The following is a 17,383-nucleotide window of genomic DNA, read 5'->3' as shown; positions in this document are numbered from 1 at the left end:
TGGAAATCCTTTGTCGCACTTTCGCGCACTCGTTACGACTATTGCGCACGAAAAACTTATATGAATGGCTTTGTACTTATACCTACACGTGCGCCCTAATTTCGTTATCAAAATATTCCAAAATAAATATTTGCAAGCCATCAAACATCTCAGGCGATCGATCGCATGAACGGCACCATTTTAAATCACGTGACGCGAAGGGATTTCCTCCCTAAAATAGAGTAACACACGTGTTCCACACCTCGCTGTTTGTTTACAACAAATTTTCATACATTCTTAAAAAAATAAAAGGATTGTGTGGAGACTTTCGTTTCCAAGTTAGACTGACTAACCCTGCTCTTTTTCACTTAGTCCAATCGTTTCCATAAAAACCAAGAAAAATAAAAATGCAAAAAATCTGCAAATAGCAAAAGGCACCACTTAAGACCCTGATCCGTATTTATTCCAACTTATGCTGAAAAGTAATAACCGGTTTTAGAACTATGCTCCAGAAAACGAAACGATGACGGCTTAGCTGATTGGTTACTGTGGGAAGGCGGAGCCAGCAAAGGGAGGTAATAAAATTATGGGGCCGACCCGTAGATGCATCCAGGGTATATAGTGGAGACTTACCAGAACGTATATACCCATGAGGTATCGAGGATGTACAGAACAGTGAGGGTCTCAATGGCCACCCATAAGCGCTCGCATATGCCCTGAACGAAGGCGAGCGCATGTTTACATAGCCATAGTCTATCGTACAGACCCTGAAGCATGTATGTCCAAGAAAGCCCACGCAAGTCTAGAAACTGTGGCAAGTCTAGATTTCCTTAGCTTTTGAAAATGAAGGAGGTCTCCGGGATCCATTTCATTATATTCTTATTTTTTCACTATGGACTTTTTTTTCAGTAAAATATGTTCATTTCAGAAACTAGTTATTAGTCAGTCTAAGTAAACTTATCCTCAGTACTTTTCGTTACACTTCACTGAGGATACATTTATACTTAGACTGAGATATTTGTCTAACATAAACACATTCGCCCCTTTTCGTAATTAACCTCTGAACAGGCCTTTGATACATCACATTCTTTTTTTAATTTTCAAAAGAACTAGAATTGTTGCATATGTTTTGAAATATGTACATAGATGAATGTTTTATTATTGGTATTTGAGGTTATCAACAGAGTTTTGTTAGTAGCTGTAATCGCGAAGGGAGGTTAAAGTTCTGTAAAACTATTGTTCTCCCGCGAGGATACGTAAGTCCCCAAACCTTCAGAATACATTTCGACCTACCAGAATTTTAAATGTGGCATATGTGTGATTTCAAGTTACTGCTTAATTTCCCCCACAATCGCCAACGGCTGCATGAAGGGATTGTGTAAATACAATTACGGTCAATGTGCAGCAGAGACCATCGATTATATGGTAGCAGGTAGCAATTTAGAGTATTGTAAGTCCCCATGGTCCCTAATGTGGTGATCTACCTTTGGTTGCTGGCGATCTTTAGCTCGTTTTTAATTGTATTGCCCTAATTTGAAATCCAGTTTTAGAGATAAATGCTAGTTTCATTTTTTCATGTTTGTGATATATTCTAGTTATTTGTATTGTCCGTCGTGACAAGCTTTTAGTGATTTACATGTTTTTATGAGGAAGTTTACAATAGTCTCTCATGAACCTAAGCATGTAGCTCACCTTTGTTCCATATCATAGCTTATATGTGTCCTTTTTTATATGTGAGGTGAGACTCAGATAAAATCATCTGTCTGTCTGTCGTTTCGTTAAGCCTCCTTCTAATGAAAGGATATATAGACACACAGACATATGTTTTCTTACGGTGACCTCGGTCGAATGCTATAAACAAAACTGTCATGTAATGTTTACCTTGGAAAGAATGTATATTTAGGCACAAATGGATCATTCCTTTATTGTTGCATCATGACAGGTTTAAAGGTGTGTTGTCCACGAGGCACATGTTTACTCTCATGGCCTGCACCCCCCCCCCCCCCCCCCCTCCCTCCTCCCTCCTCCTACACAGACCATATACAGTGAACATATACCCTGTCAGCTCATGAGGGTTCCTTTACAAAATAATTTTTTTTTAAATCTCTAACTGTACTCCTAATTACTTTTCTTTCGGTGAACTTTAATTGCCAGTTGTCTGCATCAGAGCATGTATCGTACATAGTCCAACAGTAATGGCTCGCGTCTGTATAAGTTTGCGAAAGTAGGCGGCGTTGTGTTGTATGAAATGGTCACACATATCGCACTAGTACTCGAGTAGTTTACTAGCACATCGAATATTTTGAAAACATGTGTTTGAATGAAAATGTCTGGTTGTGCGGTTAGAAAGGGTCCCACAAAAGCATACCGGTAATTGTCGCCATTTTGAATCGAAGACCTTGTGGCCTAATGGATAAGGCGTCGGCCTCCGGAGCCGAAGATTGTGGGTTCGAGTCCCATCAAGGTCGAACTTTCTTTTTCACATTTTTATGTTTATTGTTTAGTCAGACACAGTTACATACAACACCCAAAACCACAGACTAAACGGTTTTTTTAATTCGTGAAAAAGGAAAAGAAAACTTCAAAGTTTTGTGATCGATCTATTTATGTATTTGTTAGCTTGAGGTTATCACTGTGAAATTATCTCAACAACATACTGGTCAATACGTTTTCACAAAGCGTCTAGAAGTGTTCGTTGTAATCATTTTGAGTTGCTTTACAATGAAATGTAATGCAACTTCATACATTAATACGAAGTTCCCCACAATTTAATGAAATTAATAAATTGTACACTGTCACTGTTGTTCCCTTGGTTAAATACATACATAGAATACACAGAATACGTCTTGTATGAAATATGGTCCATCCAAGCCCGAGACGGACTAGATTTATGAGGGACCGGTCTAAATTTACAGCCGCCTAGCCTGATGGTCTGGAAAACTACATTTCAGATAACATGTTCCTCACTGTGACTTAAAATTGAGTTATTTTCCTATTTCTGGTCCTGGTATACCCGTTTTGGGGCGGGCAACATTTTGAAGTTACCAGCCCTGAAGTCTGGCTGGGTTTGGTGCTTATTCCACACGTTGGTTAAAGTCAAGGTATACATGAATTCGAAGACACAACAACAACAGCAGCAACAACAACAGCCTCAGCACCAACCATAATTTATCATGATTAAAGGAACAATTCGCTTTCGTATGTATTTTCAGCTCCCCGGGGAGCCTACAACCCACGCTGCATTATGAAAGCCCTTACCGTAACTTTAATTTATTATGTTATTGCCTTGTGTTAAAAGCGTTCGCCCGTCACGTCGCGTACTCTTGTCGATTCCCCATATGGGTACTATGTGTGAAGCCTATTCCTGGTGTCCCCAAAGAGATATTGTAGGAATTTTGCAAAATGTGTCGTAAAACCATAGTCACTCAATCCCTGTCTACTTACTACAAGTGAGCAGTGACATCTTTCAGCTTCAAATTACGCTTGCAAACCACGGTATGAGTTTCCTCACAGAACTGAAGCACAAGAAACAGGAGTCTGGCTCTCACATCCATCCACCGCAACTAACGTGATTGAGATTAGTTTTACGCCGCACTCAGCTACATTCCAGCTCTATGGCGGCGGCTGGTAAATAATCGACTGTGGACCAGACAATCCAGCGATCAACAATATGAACATCGATCTACGCAACTGGGAACCGATAACATGACTGACCAAGTCAGCGTGCCTGATCACCTCATCCCGTTGGTCGCTTTTAACGACAAGCACGGGTTACCAGTTCAAAGATCAGTTCTAACCTGAATATTCACGGGTTCAACCAACAGGAAGCACGGGTGTAACCAACATGACGACGCGTGACCAACACGCTAAACAAATGAGCCAGCCAATTTTGTTGAGAGTAAAATCAGATTTATGCTTAAAAATGTGGGAAGGCGAGGGGGATACATGGCGTGCATAGCACTCACTTTGTACATAATACTTTATATGAGAGTATGATATTTATTGTGTAACAATGTTCCAAGTTTATGTTCTTGCGGTTGGCAGATAATGGGAGGTATACCTTGTACCATGTCACATCCCAAACGATAGGAAGACCAGCATTGAATATGATGATCGCATTTCCCTGGGTAGTGGACACTCCCTGCTTAGACTTAGCTCTTTGTTTCCATGCACTATGGTTTGCAAGAGATAGAGTTATTAGAATCGGGGTCGCATCACATAATACTACGACTAAAAATTCATTTAACTTCTTTCACAAAACGTTACTTTTATTAATAACTATTACAATTGTAATGTGAAGGGCACAATTCTGAAGTGCTCGTAAAAACTTCAATCTTCGTCATGAAGATAACAAGAATGGTGTGCATTATTATTTCAAAACCCTGAGAAGCCACCATTATGGTGTTTGGTTTCATCACAATCACATCCCAATGGGTACCCACTTGCTGCTGTGTGAACAGAGTGAGTTTAGTTTTGAGCTGCTTTCAACAGTATGTCAGCTATATAACCACAGTGGGACACCAGGGGTAAACACATTGTGCTCACGTGGAGAATTGAACCCCAGTCTTCGGTGTGTGGACGAAATGCTTTAACCAAGTGCATCCTGGATACCTCCTGGGTATATGTTCCGATAAATCTCCGCTAGACTTGACAATTTGTCTACATGACTTTCCCAAAATCTGAGTCGCACTGCAAACAAACCTTTGCAGCTGCTGCTGTCATCTTTGTTGACACTGGCAAGCTCGGTTGTAACTCCGGCTTACCTGACTGACTACCGTGAGAAATCGGGGCTAGCAAAGGGAGGTAATAAAATTATCAGGCCAAGCCATAGATGCATCCTGGGTAAAGAGGAGACTTATCAGAGATGTCAAGGATGCCACAAGTGCAACAAGGTCATTCAGTATGAAAAACAAAATGACACAGAGTATCAAGATTCTAATTTTATTACAAATTATGTTGAGCATGTTCATATCTACAACAATGATCGGAGGATGGTCGGCACAGTATCAACACTTAACAGGAGGTAAACATACAAGTAAATACACTATTAACAAATAACTGACTAAGGATATTTTGATTAAATATTTTCCAAGAGTTTGAACTACACAATTTCATGGATATATTTGTTTAGTCTCTAAGACTATTAACATGTAGTGAAAAAAGGGATACTTTTTGAAAAAAAAAACAGTAAAAAAAAATTACATTACATACTTGATATGATAACTGTGCAAAAGCAATGTTGACTGTGAAGCACCATTCTTCATCATTTCATTCAATTCAATCTTACTGGCACTTCACAATAGACTACACTGCCTCTGCCATTATTGCTTCATTGACCATTAACAAATGTAGAAAAATATGGAATGGTATTTACATTTCAACTTCACCTGCAAAATGATTATGTAAATGGTATTATGTAAAAATATCTACACTATGTACACAAACATAAAGGGTTAAAAATCAAATCTGAACATGAATTTGAAATGATAAATGTGATCGATACGTAACAATTAAAATTCTCTTGAGTTTTTGGAATGCATAAATGATACCTGTCACTCTCTCAGCTAAAACAACCAGTAACAGTCAAAACCATGAAGAAACAAAGTAGAAATATAATAGGAAATTTCCTAAAATTGCTGACATCAATAATTTAAAGGTCAACATTAAACAATTTCATCTAATCATATTACATTATTTTTAATTTTATTATTTTAATGAAAGGTATATGTTCAATGTAGCCCATTTTACCAAAGTATGTATTAAAACAGGAGTATGTATTAAAACTGAATTTAAGTTCCTGACTTTTAGAGTAAAAGCATTGCATTTGGTCGAAAGTGCCACAATCATATGTAATTAAACAACATTTACCTCACACTCAACTACAACCCATTTTCCATACAAGATTGTTGATTTGCCAAATAACAGAAAGTCAGCAACCAGGATATTTAAGATCAAAAGACATATGAATTCTGCATTTTTGGCTATAGCATGACCAATGGATTCAGAGTACGTTTCTAAAAGAGGTAGACAGATTCAGTAGGCATCACATGTTGATGAGACTTGGCATACAGGTACCTCACTCTGTCCTTCGAGAAATGAATTTACCATATTTAACACCTTCCTAGGACAAATGCCTTTGTCAGCCTTATATCCTAAAGCAAACAGGGTGGCTTCTTGAAACATTGGATGTGGAATTTCTCTATAAATGGGTGAAGTCACTGAAGAGTACATGACAATTATTGTTTTTAAAATAAATCAACAGTTACCTTGAATACAAACAACTCTTCATATCCTTTTGTTATAAGAAAAAAAAAAACCAAAAAGAAAAAAAAAAAAAAGGGGGAAAGGCATACAATATGAAAAAAACAGGTCTGAAGCGCTTAATGAATTCCAACTCAAAGTTATAGAAGAGGGTGCCCCACAAAGCTGCTTAAGGGCTCACCCTGATGCTAAAACAAACAGATCCCCAAACATTTCCCATTATCATGACAGATGGATAATGTCTTGTGATGTGCTATTGAGTTTGGGGTTAAATAGTTTTTTGATAAATAACAATGGCTGCCTTATCTTTACAAATTACAATTGTAGTAAATTACTTATAAACTTCATATAAACAGATCTCGCTCTTAAATCATATTCAATTAAATCTTCACAGAAGGCACATTAAGAAAGATATGAAACCCATAGATTCAACAGCTCTGATCAGTATAAATTTCACATCATCACATGTAGTGGAATCGGAGCTCACTAGATAAACCATTCCTGTTTCTTGGCTATATCTGGAAGTCCAGTCTGGTTATATACCACAGCTGTGTGCGGGTTGTCAGCGTACTCGGCGCCCTTGGCCTCATTGGTATCGTAGTCGCCGCCAGTACACCGCAGTTTGGCCAGGACAAAGATAAAGATGATGATGAGGATGAAGATGAGCGCCAACACGACTGAAACAGAAGACATAATGTTACACATGCTGCGTCTTTCTTTCACCGAATGAAACGTAGGTTGTTTAAGTGTTTGTTTCTAAATATACAGAATTGTGTTGGCTTGGTTTGTTTTCTTTGTTGTTTCACATCACACTGTGCATTTTTCCAGTTATGTGGCAGCTGTCTGTAAATAACTGATCCAAAGCATGAGCATCGATCCACCCATTTGGGATATGATGATATATATATCAACCAAGTCAGTTAGCTTAACCAACCGATCTTGTTTGTTGCCTCTTACAACTAACATGGATGGCATGCTGAAGACAAATTCTAACCTAGATACAGAAATGAGAGAGGTTGAATATTACAACTGAATATATATGTGAGAATTTTCAAGTGTGCACATTAGAGAATGCAAAAATGGCAGAATTATGTTAGGTAGAACATACGAGTGTATGTGTAGAAGGGTTATAGGTTGAGCGGCAGTGAGAGTGAATTTAGTTTAATGCTGCACTCAGCATTGTTCCAGCTATATGGCAGAAGTCTGTAAATAATCCAGCCTCGACCATACAATCCAGTGATCAACATCATGAGCATCGATCTACACAACTGGGAAGCAATGATGAATCAACAAAGTCAGCGACCTTGACCACCTGATGTGTCCTGTACATACCTCCAAGGATGATTCTTTCATTAGTCGTAAGAGCTTCATCGTGGTAGTATGGATACGTGACGTTGATGACATCACCGCCACGAGGACGAGTCTCAATGGGGTCAGGAGCCTGTGTGTATTCTTCGATTCCACACATATCTTCTCTCACTTTGCCTGGAATCAAAATGGATGTCCTTTGGCATAAAAATGTATCTTTTGACACATGTTTGCACTATGCAAGATGTGCTGTAAGCTTTGGACATGCAAGATTTACCCTATGACTTGTCAAACAGACAGATATGCCCTCTGTACCACCAAAATGCACGATACAGCCTGCATGATATCAAAATCCAAAAATATTCACTGCAAGCTAGCAAAACGAAAAATGCACCCTGTGCACCATAGAAATGCAAGACATAATATGTGTTCTACTGAAGAGAACATAACCAATGGATTATCAAAATATAAGCAGGAAACAAGTACTTGCCCTAATGCAAGACTTACTGTATACTTACAGTACTACAGAAAAAAAAGCACGGCTTACCTCTGCTGTCATCAGCAAAGGGAGACGGTCGTGGGTACTCCCCCTCTAACAAAGAAGTAACCTGCATAATTTCCCAAATGCAGGATAAGGGTTGATGCATACCCTGGGTAGATAGTAAACTATCCCAAAGGATCAGGTTGCCTGTTCTTACCTTCAGGAATGAGGCTGATGAAAGCGGGCCGAGGGTCCTGGAATGCCCTCTTCAAGGGGAAGATGTTATCCACTTGCATACGGAAGATACAACCTTCAAAGCCCTTAGCTGAGTTGGCAGTATCTGAAATGTGTGATGGTACTGTGTGTTAAAATGTTCTTTGATGGAAAATTGTAAAAATACTATGGACTGGTGATGTATTAAATTGGAATGGGCAAGGCCAGTGAGATTAATTGGTTTATTCTTTATGAATTTACTCTAGTTATATATCATTTATTACAAACATATGCACATGAGAAAAAATTCTACAAAAGCATGTTAGGAAACATGAAATTAGGGAAATCTTCTACGTTACATAATATGGATCAGAAGAGATGGGGTCAGAGACCCGGGAGAGGTGACTTAAGGGGTTTGGCGTGTCTGTCAGAAAGTCATCTTATTGACTTAACTGTGATGCACGAGCTGCAATTTAACATTAAAAGAATAAATGCAAATTTTGTTGAACTGAGCTTAAATTTATACTGAGACACAAAAGAAACGCAACAGTTGTTTTTTCAACAAATTTTCAAATAGAAGACATAAACATGCTTTTATGAGATTTCCATTTTTTTATACTTGCGTTACTTTTGCAATTCAGTACATATGAAATTGAACTGAAATGTTTTACCATTACTGCCGATGAAAAGATATTTGGGGTTGTCCAAGATGGTGTCACTGGTGTCGGAGACGTCAAATGTTGTCTCAACTGGAGGATAATCATCCACCTACAATGAATGTTATTACTGAAGTAAATATGTTAAACAGCCAGATTCTGCAGCTCACATGATTTATTTCACATCTGTAACACAGTATCTGTATTTCTGAACATCAACAAACAATAACCACAAGCTTCCTTAAAGTTCTAAATTAAATAACCTGTCACGTCACTGAGGCATTCATCACCCATCCCGAATGTGAGTTCTAAAGAAGAGAAAGCAGATGCAGCAGAAATTAGACAGATAACTTAATCTCTTATAACCCGACTGTAATATTTCAGACATTTTGATGTGAGGGGAAAGAATGAGTGAGTAAGCTCAGTTTTACACAGCCTTCAGCGATATTCCAGTAAAATCACAAAATTTTGACACCAAATGATTTTCACACATCGTACCCTCATGAGGAATCGAACCTGGGTCTTTGTTGTGATGAGCAAATGCTTTAATCACTAGGCTACCCACTGACCCGCACACATCATTAGGATGTGAAGGGAAGTTGAAGGTGATACAGGTTCCACATGCTTACTATTTTGATGACGAATCTCAAGTGGAAGGTCATGGTGTGGACAAAGGTTCAAGTACAGGGATCTGAACCACAAAATTCTGGCAAAGCCAACAGAGAAAACTCTGCTCAACAGCCAACAGAACGTAACAGCTGTTACCTGGACAAATATTGTTCTGCCCTTGTTGCTTCTTCTCACCACCACCTCATGCTGTTGTCCATTGGTATAGTCTATTCCAACGTTAGGGGTGTTCACCTCTTCCCTCTGGAAACCCACGTCCAGGGCCACCTTTACTCCACCTGGAAACAGGAACATGTATTATTAACAGTCTGAAACTATTTCACAAAACTAACAGTGGTTTGTAGGAATGTGTATTAATTACCATTTTCTGTTGTAGTGTTGCTGAAAATGATTCAGTTATGGTTCAATGATAACAATACTGAAAGATCTTTGTATCATGACTTCTGTTTTCACCACACACTTGAGCGAGAGAGAGAGAGAGAGAGAGAGAGAGAGAGAGAGAGAGAGAGAGAGAGAGAGAGAGAAGGGTTTTATGCCACTATTAGCAATATTCCAACAATATCAGTCGTGGACACCAGTGCTTCACGTTGTCTTCGGTGGAACCAAACCCAGGTTTTCAGCATGACGAGCTAATGCCTTCACTACTACTCAACCACACTGTCAAAGACACTCGGAAGATCAAAAGGTGAAATACGGACTGTCTATCTAGAATTCTGAATACCAAGCATTTTTCCAACCTATCCACAAAGCGTGAATTTAGTTTAATGCCACTTCTAGCAATATCCCACTATAATTTCAGTGAATGCCAGAAATGGGCTTCATAATAAGTCATCTTCTCCTGCGTCATCTCCATACACTAAGTGATTGCTTGTGGTGCTTAATCAGAATCTGATTCTTATTACCAAGGATAACCCAAGCTGCCAGTTTGGCACTAGAAGGTTATAGTCACACAACATTATCCAACCAGGTACCCATTTTCAGGCAATTTTGAACAAACTCACTTCCCTAAAGTAAGACCACATGTATCTTCAAACACTGTAACCATGTGGGCAACAGAACCCAGGTCTATGGTGTGATGAGAGAATGTTAATCACTGGGCTACCAAACTGCCCCTTATATACACAAAAAGAGCGTACCATTGTTATTCATCTCCACAGAGATGTATTCGGTGTTGGGTTCGTTCCTCATCTGCATGAGGATGCCCTGCTTGTTCTTGGTGGAGAAGCCGATGCGAGCATATTGGAAGTCTGAGGCCGAGAGACCCTGGTCTTCGTCAAAGGTGTACCGGACCATAAAGTTAGTCTGCATGTTCACTCCAACCTCTGTAATAGCAAGATTCAACTCGAACTGTCAACAGTTTACTTTGTAAATGACTTTGTTAACGCTACATACATCAATATTCCACCTAATGGTCTCTATTTATTCAACTCAATACAGTGAAAACCTTCAGGGTATAATGATAATAATTATACTCAATACAGTCACAGCGTCCCATTAACAGTATACGTTGTTGTACATCGTAACGCCCCAATAAGAGATAAACATCCAGACTGTAAGTGATCTTTTGAAGCACCTCTACTGAATCTCAAATCTTACATGACTGTACTTCTATGCATATACATATTTCTTTTCACAGAAAACACACTGAGTTTCAAAGTTGTTTATGTTCCTCAAGTCTCTCCTGGTCAATTTTCTTAGCACTCAAGGGCTAACATGTAAAATTCGAACAAACCTGTAGAGGTTGCAGATTCTTTGAATAGAGTCCTCCTTGGGGTACTTATAGTGAGTGAGTGAGTTAATGTTTAACGTCACATCGGCAATATCTCAGCCATATCGTGACGAGAACATTTAAATTAAATATATGCATATGGAAAAATCTGTCAACGGAGGACAGTAAAACAACTAGCATATCACAGTTTTAAGTAAAACTAGTATGGAAAGTTAAAACTAATAGCACTATTTAGACAATACATAATAAAAACAGACTATAGATCGCCAACAACTGAAGGTAGATCACCACACTAGGGACCATGGGGACTTACAGTACCTTTGCTACCTGCATGGACCCTAGTTGGATTTACATCATCCCCTCAGCTGCTGGCGATTGTACGAAAGGTTAGCCAAAATTAAAACAACATGAATACTACAATTAAAAACCTGGCAGACTTAAATTTACTGTGAATGTTTGTGGACTTACGTACCCTCTCAGGAGGACAATAATTTTACAATACTTCAACCCCCTTTGAGGGTACAGCCACCAACAATTCAAGTTACTAATTCAAACTACCAATCATTAAAATACATCTATTTACAGAAACATACTATTCAAAATTCACCCAAAAAATCAATTTCTTTTAAAAAACCTATAATAAAATGAGAATTAACGTTGGTAAAAAGATCCTTCATTGTTTTAACTGTAAAATATTTATCCCTTGTGATGGAGAATTCAACACAGTCAAGCAGAATATGCTTGACCGTGACTCTCTCATCACAAGGGATGCAAAATCGAGGATCCTCACCTTTCAACAGGTATGCATGAGTATATCTAGTGTGGCCAATACGACATCGTCGTAGTATGACCTCTTCAAATCTGGATTGACAACCCAAGTGGGTATAACCAATGTAAGGTTTTATCTCATGTAATTTATTTATACCCACTTGGGTGTCCCACTTCTTTTGCATCAGATCACGGATATAAGATCTAATGGTGGCTTTGTAATCACTGTAGGGAATAAGAAGCGGTGTCACAGATTTGTTGAGTGCTGCCTTGGCAGCAAGATCGGCCATTGTGTTCCCTGAAATGCCTACATGGCTGGGTAACCAACAGAAGATGATGTCGTATTGGCCAGTAGCAAGATTATTATACAATTCAATAATGTCAATTAAAAGTGGATGTTTACATGATAAATTTTTAATCGCCTGGAGACAAGAAAGAGAGTCTGAATAGATTATATATTGTTTACGTTTAGGGTGTCTTTGAATATATTTGAGAGCTGTTAATATGGCGTTAGCTTCAGCTGTAAAAATAGAACTACTAACTGGTAATCGAGAAGATATTGTTCTGGATCCAATGACAGTGGCACAAGCCACAGCGCCACCATCCTTGGACCCATCTGTAAATAAGGATTTATAATTGCTATATTTATGTTTTAATTGATTATATTTTTGCTTATATTGTAATTCATTAGTCTCTGATTTTTTAAATGTGGTCAATGTTAGGTCTACTTGAGGCCTGACCAACTGCCAGGGAGGAGAAGAAAGAAGACGGGAGGGAGCTATGTTTTCCAGCTCAATCCCAGCAGCAGAAAGAAAAGGTGTAATTCTATGTCCCAGAGGCGGGACAAGAGAAGACTTTTTGTTGTATAAATCCTCATAAAGGGGATTGAAAACACAGTTATATGCAGGGTTAGAATGATTAGAGTATAATTTAGTAATGTATTGTAAAGCTAACTTTATACGGCGCTGCTCAAGAGAAGGTTCATCAGCCTCAACATAGAGACTGTCAATAGGTGAAGTTCTAAAAGATCCAAGACAAAGTCTCAGACCTTGATGATGGACAGGATCAAGAAGTTTAAGATTGCTTTTGCAGGCTCCCCCGTAAACGATTGAGCCATAATCAAGTTTAGAACGAACTAGTGATCGATAGAGATGGAGAAGGGTAGCTTGATCCCCTCCCCATTTTGAATTTGAAACAACTTTCAACAAGTCAAGTGCTTTCAGGCATTTAGTTTTAAGTGATTTAATATGTGGTAAAAAAGTTAAATGTGAATCAAAGATTAGACCCAAGAACTTGGCTTCCTTCACAACTTTAATGGGCGTCCCATCTAGAGACAGTTCAGGATCTTTATGGGGTTTATATCTACGACAAAAATGTATGCAGTTAGTTTTCGATTTAGAAAATTTGAAGCCGTTTTCAAGACACCATTTATTTATTTTGTTTAAACAAAGCTGCAGTTGCCGTTCAATGGTATGCATATTTTTCCCACGACAAGAAATATTTAAAATCATCCACAAATAACGATCCATCAATTGAATCGTTTAAAACTTTTGATAAACTATTTATCTTGATGCTAAAAAGTGTGACAGACAGAATACTGCCTTGTGGAACACCCTGATCCTGATTGTAATGATCAGACAGGGTAGAACCCACTCGAACTTGAAACTGTCTGTTATTTAAAAAGTTGGCAATAAATTGAGGCAAACGACCTCGCAAGCCGAAGTCATGTAAATCTCTTAAAATACCATATTTCCAGGTTGTGTCATATGCCTTCTCAAGATCAAAAAAGATAGACACAGCATGTTGATTATTAATCAGTGCATTTTTAACAAATGATTCCAGTCGCACTAAGTGATCGACAGTACTTCTGTTTTTACGGAAACCACACTGTATATCAGTTATAAGGTTATTTGTTTCCAAGTACCAAACAAGTCGATTATTTATCATGCGTTCCATGGTCTTGCAAACACAGCTAGTTAACGAAATCGGACGATAATTGGATGGATCGGTATGATCACGTCCAGATTTTTATTTATGGGTACTACTATGGCGTCACGCCATGATGAAGGAAAGTTACCCGATGTCCAAATATCATCAAAAATATTTAGGAGAGTTTCTAGGCAGGATTCTGGTAAGTGCTTCAGGAGTTGATAATGTATGTTATCAGCTCCTGTAGCAGTATCATGAGCTTGATCAAGAGCAGTATGCAGCTCATGAATAGAAAAAGTTTCATTATAATCTTCCCCATTATCTGAGTTGAAATTGATAGTTTTCTTTTCTTGTTGTTTTTGATACTGCTGGAATTTAGGTAAATAATTAGAAGAGGAAGAGTGTTTAGCAAGGGTTTCACCCAGTTTATTTGCGATATCTGATTTATCGGTAAGTACTTGATCTCCATGTTTAAGATGATTGACAGTAGATTTAGTACCTTTACCTTTAATTTTCTGGACCATATTCCATACCTTGGACATGGGTGTCCGAGAATTTATTTTAGATACATAATTTTGCCAAGATTGGCGTTTGTTCTGTTTAAAAGTACGCCGTTCTTTAGCATTTAAAATTTTAAATTTATTCAAATTATGCACCATAGGATGGCGACGGAAATAATGTTCTGCTTTTTTCCTTGCCTTCCTAGCTTGTTTGCATTCATCGTTGAACCATGGTTTTCTTATGTGTGGAACTGCAGAGGACTTTGGTATACACTCATCAGCTATGGAGTTCAATTCATCAGAAAAACATTTAATAGCATCAGGAACGTCAGTAAAACGTTCAGATTTAAGCTTTTCAGCACACAGTGTTTCATATAAAGTCCAGTTAGCCTCTTTAAAATTCCGTCTTGATGATGGAGGAACATCGGATGGAGTTACAGCTTTTAATATAGTAGGAAAATGGTCACTTCCACAGAGGTCATCATGGACTGACCATTCGAATTCATTAAGTAGTTCTGAATTTGTGAGTGACAGGTTAAGAGCAGAATAGGTCCCTGTCCCAGGGTGTAAATACGTATTGGAGCCATCATTATAAATACATAAATCGTTGTCAGAACAGAAGTCCTCCAACAACTTACCTTTAGCGTTTATATTTACACTACCCCAGAGAGGGTTGTGCCCATTTAAATCTCCCATTATAATACAGGGCTTCGGGAGTTGGTCATAGAGAGCTTGCAGATCAGTTTTGGCAAACGTCGAAGACGGCGAAATATACAGCGAGCATAGCGTAAACGCTACATGTAAAGTAATTCTCACAGCAACAGCCTGCATATTAGTATTAAGTGATACAGGGCTTTGAATAACGTTTTGTCTGACTAGAACGGATGACCCGCCAGTGGCTCTATCACCCGGAGGTGAAAAAGAATGATATGCATTAAAATGGCGAAGGTCAAATGCATCTGTTTGTTTTAAATATGTCTCTTGGAGACATAACGCTGAAGGTGTGAAATCTTGGACTAATAGCTGTAATTCATGTAAATTAGTCCTCAAACCTCTGCAGTTCCATTGTACAATATTGTTGGAATAAACTATCTTTTGGGGGGATTTTTTGGGGATCTACCCCGCACTCTTTTGGAGGGCGACAAGCTATGTGCCCTAGAATGGACGTTTTCAGAAACGTCCATATCTTCAAGAGACCCATATTTATTAAACAATTGAATTTTATTTTGTGACCCCTTAGGAGCTCTGCCACTTTGTTGCTTTGAAGCATCAGACTTAGGTTTGGGTTTAGTTTTAACAATTTGTTGTCTATCAGCTGTTGAATGAGACTCAGAGCGTGACTGTGAAGATGACTTATGATCAGAGGACTTTGATGTAGTAGGAAGTGATTCCTCAGTCTGGGATGATATAGCAGGGTATAAAACCTGTGGGGAGTCGGAACTGACCCAAGTCAAGGTAGTTTGGCATCCTGTGGATGATTTTGTTATTTTAGAGTTGGATTCAGATGATGATTTTGCTACTGTAGCATAACTTTCTAGAAGGTCAGATCTCTTCACCAGTTTCTTTGCCTCAGAAAAAGAGATATTTTGGGTGAACTTTATTTTGTTAATCGCCATTTGCTCTTTCCATATTGGACACTGTTTTGACGAAGATGAATGGTCGCCAGAGCAGTTAGTGCATTTTTTAAAGTCACTGTCACAATCTTCTGTTGTGTGTGTCTTCTCACCACAGTGAGCACACACAACAGACAATGTGCAGGTAGATACACCATGTCCATATTTCTGACATTTAAAACACCTGAGCGGGTTGGGGATGTAGGTTTCAACTTGGATATTGCAGTAACCCGCCTTTACTGATTTGGGAGCATTTGGCAATGAAAAAGAAAACAGATAGGTATTTGTTTGGATTGTTTCATTGTTTTTTCGGGTGGAAAAGCGCTTCACATACAGCACACCTTGATCCTTCATTTCGCATGCTATATCAAGCTCGGACATGTCAGCAAACAACCGATCACGATCTCTGACGATACCTTTACTTGTGTTCAAGGTCTTGTGAGCAGAGACCGTGACCGGAATGCCCACAAAAGATTCAATGTTCATCAGATTGGTTGTCTGCTGTTTCTTGCCACACTCTATTAGTAATGCACCCGAACGCAAGCGTCTAATGTTCTTGACATCCCCAGCAATACCTTGAATGCCCTTAGATACTGCGAAAGGGTTCAACTTCAATGGTGTCTTGTCCGGAGTCTCAATAACGAGGAAACGTGGCCAATACTCAATCGATAGAGACGGTCTATGAGAAGTATCAACGGGATCAATTTCAAGTGGACGTTTGGTTTTTTTGGGGGGTATTTCATAAGCCATGATTGGTGTCATATGATTCATCATCCGAGCTCCCCACCCACCATGGAGTATCACAAGGACAATGCTAAAGCAAGCGGGCCTCCAGCTTGCAGCACCAAGGATACCCGGATGATATACTCCAGCAGAAGAATTAAGAGATTAATAATTCTACCAGATTGGCCCATGAGCCACCGCCTTCTGGCATAGGACTCTAGGCAAATTACAGAACAACATACTTCAAATTCAAAATGTTTTAGATTATATAGTCAAGTCCAAATTTACAACGATTCCAAATGATATATGTGCATTGATAAATATAATAATGCCCCATGCACAGGGCTTGGCATGACCAGCCGATTGGTCGAACCGGGCCTATTCGACCACCCGTCTAGGCGAAGTCAGGGCCGAAGTGGTGTATTGAGCAACAGGAACACGGTTGCAAGCTCCTATTGCTCTCAACCACCAGGATCCCCTCCTCCGCCGACACAGGGCTGCAACCCACGGCAAACGGGTTGGTGGACCAAATATCCTCCCGGGTCCACTACGGGGATGTCGGCGAGCTCTTGGCGTTACCCAGCACCCACCACGAG

The 17,383-nt window shown here is 39.0% G+C and overlaps 1 protein-coding gene and 1 non-coding gene across 2 annotated transcripts in view; one reads left to right on the top strand and one right to left on the bottom strand.

Annotated features, from left to right (window-relative positions):
* Positions 1 to 2,374: 2,374 nt before the first annotated feature.
* On the top strand, positions 2,375 to 2,447 carry Trnar-ccg (transfer RNA arginine (anticodon CCG)). The gene has a single exon. It is a non-coding gene; the product is annotated as a tRNA-Arg (tRNA).
* A 2,459-nt stretch (positions 2,448 to 4,906) lies between these two features.
* Positions 4,907 to 17,383, bottom strand: part of LOC137297811 (neurexin-4-like) — a 31,184-nt gene continuing 18,707 nt past the window's right edge. The window contains exons 20-25 of the mRNA XM_067829763.1: positions 10,662 to 10,847; positions 9,664 to 9,803; positions 8,914 to 9,010; positions 8,247 to 8,369; positions 7,573 to 7,725; positions 4,907 to 6,917 (exon numbers count right to left, since the gene is read on the bottom strand). Of these exons, the coding sequence (XP_067685864.1) occupies positions 6,727 to 6,917; positions 7,573 to 7,725; positions 8,247 to 8,369; positions 8,914 to 9,010; positions 9,664 to 9,803; positions 10,662 to 10,847 (890 nt within the window). The 3' untranslated portion in view covers positions 4,907 to 6,726. The remainder of the gene's footprint in view (positions 6,918 to 7,572; positions 7,726 to 8,246; positions 8,370 to 8,913; positions 9,011 to 9,663; positions 9,804 to 10,661; positions 10,848 to 17,383) is intronic.

Source organism: Haliotis asinina, chromosome 10 (assembly GCF_037392515.1).
Source record: "Haliotis asinina isolate JCU_RB_2024 chromosome 10, JCU_Hal_asi_v2, whole genome shotgun sequence".
Classification (NCBI taxonomy): Eukaryota; Metazoa; Mollusca; class Gastropoda; order Lepetellida; family Haliotidae; genus Haliotis; species Haliotis asinina.
Note: the sequence above shows the minus strand (reverse complement) of the source record. Positions and strands in the feature narration are given on the sequence as shown.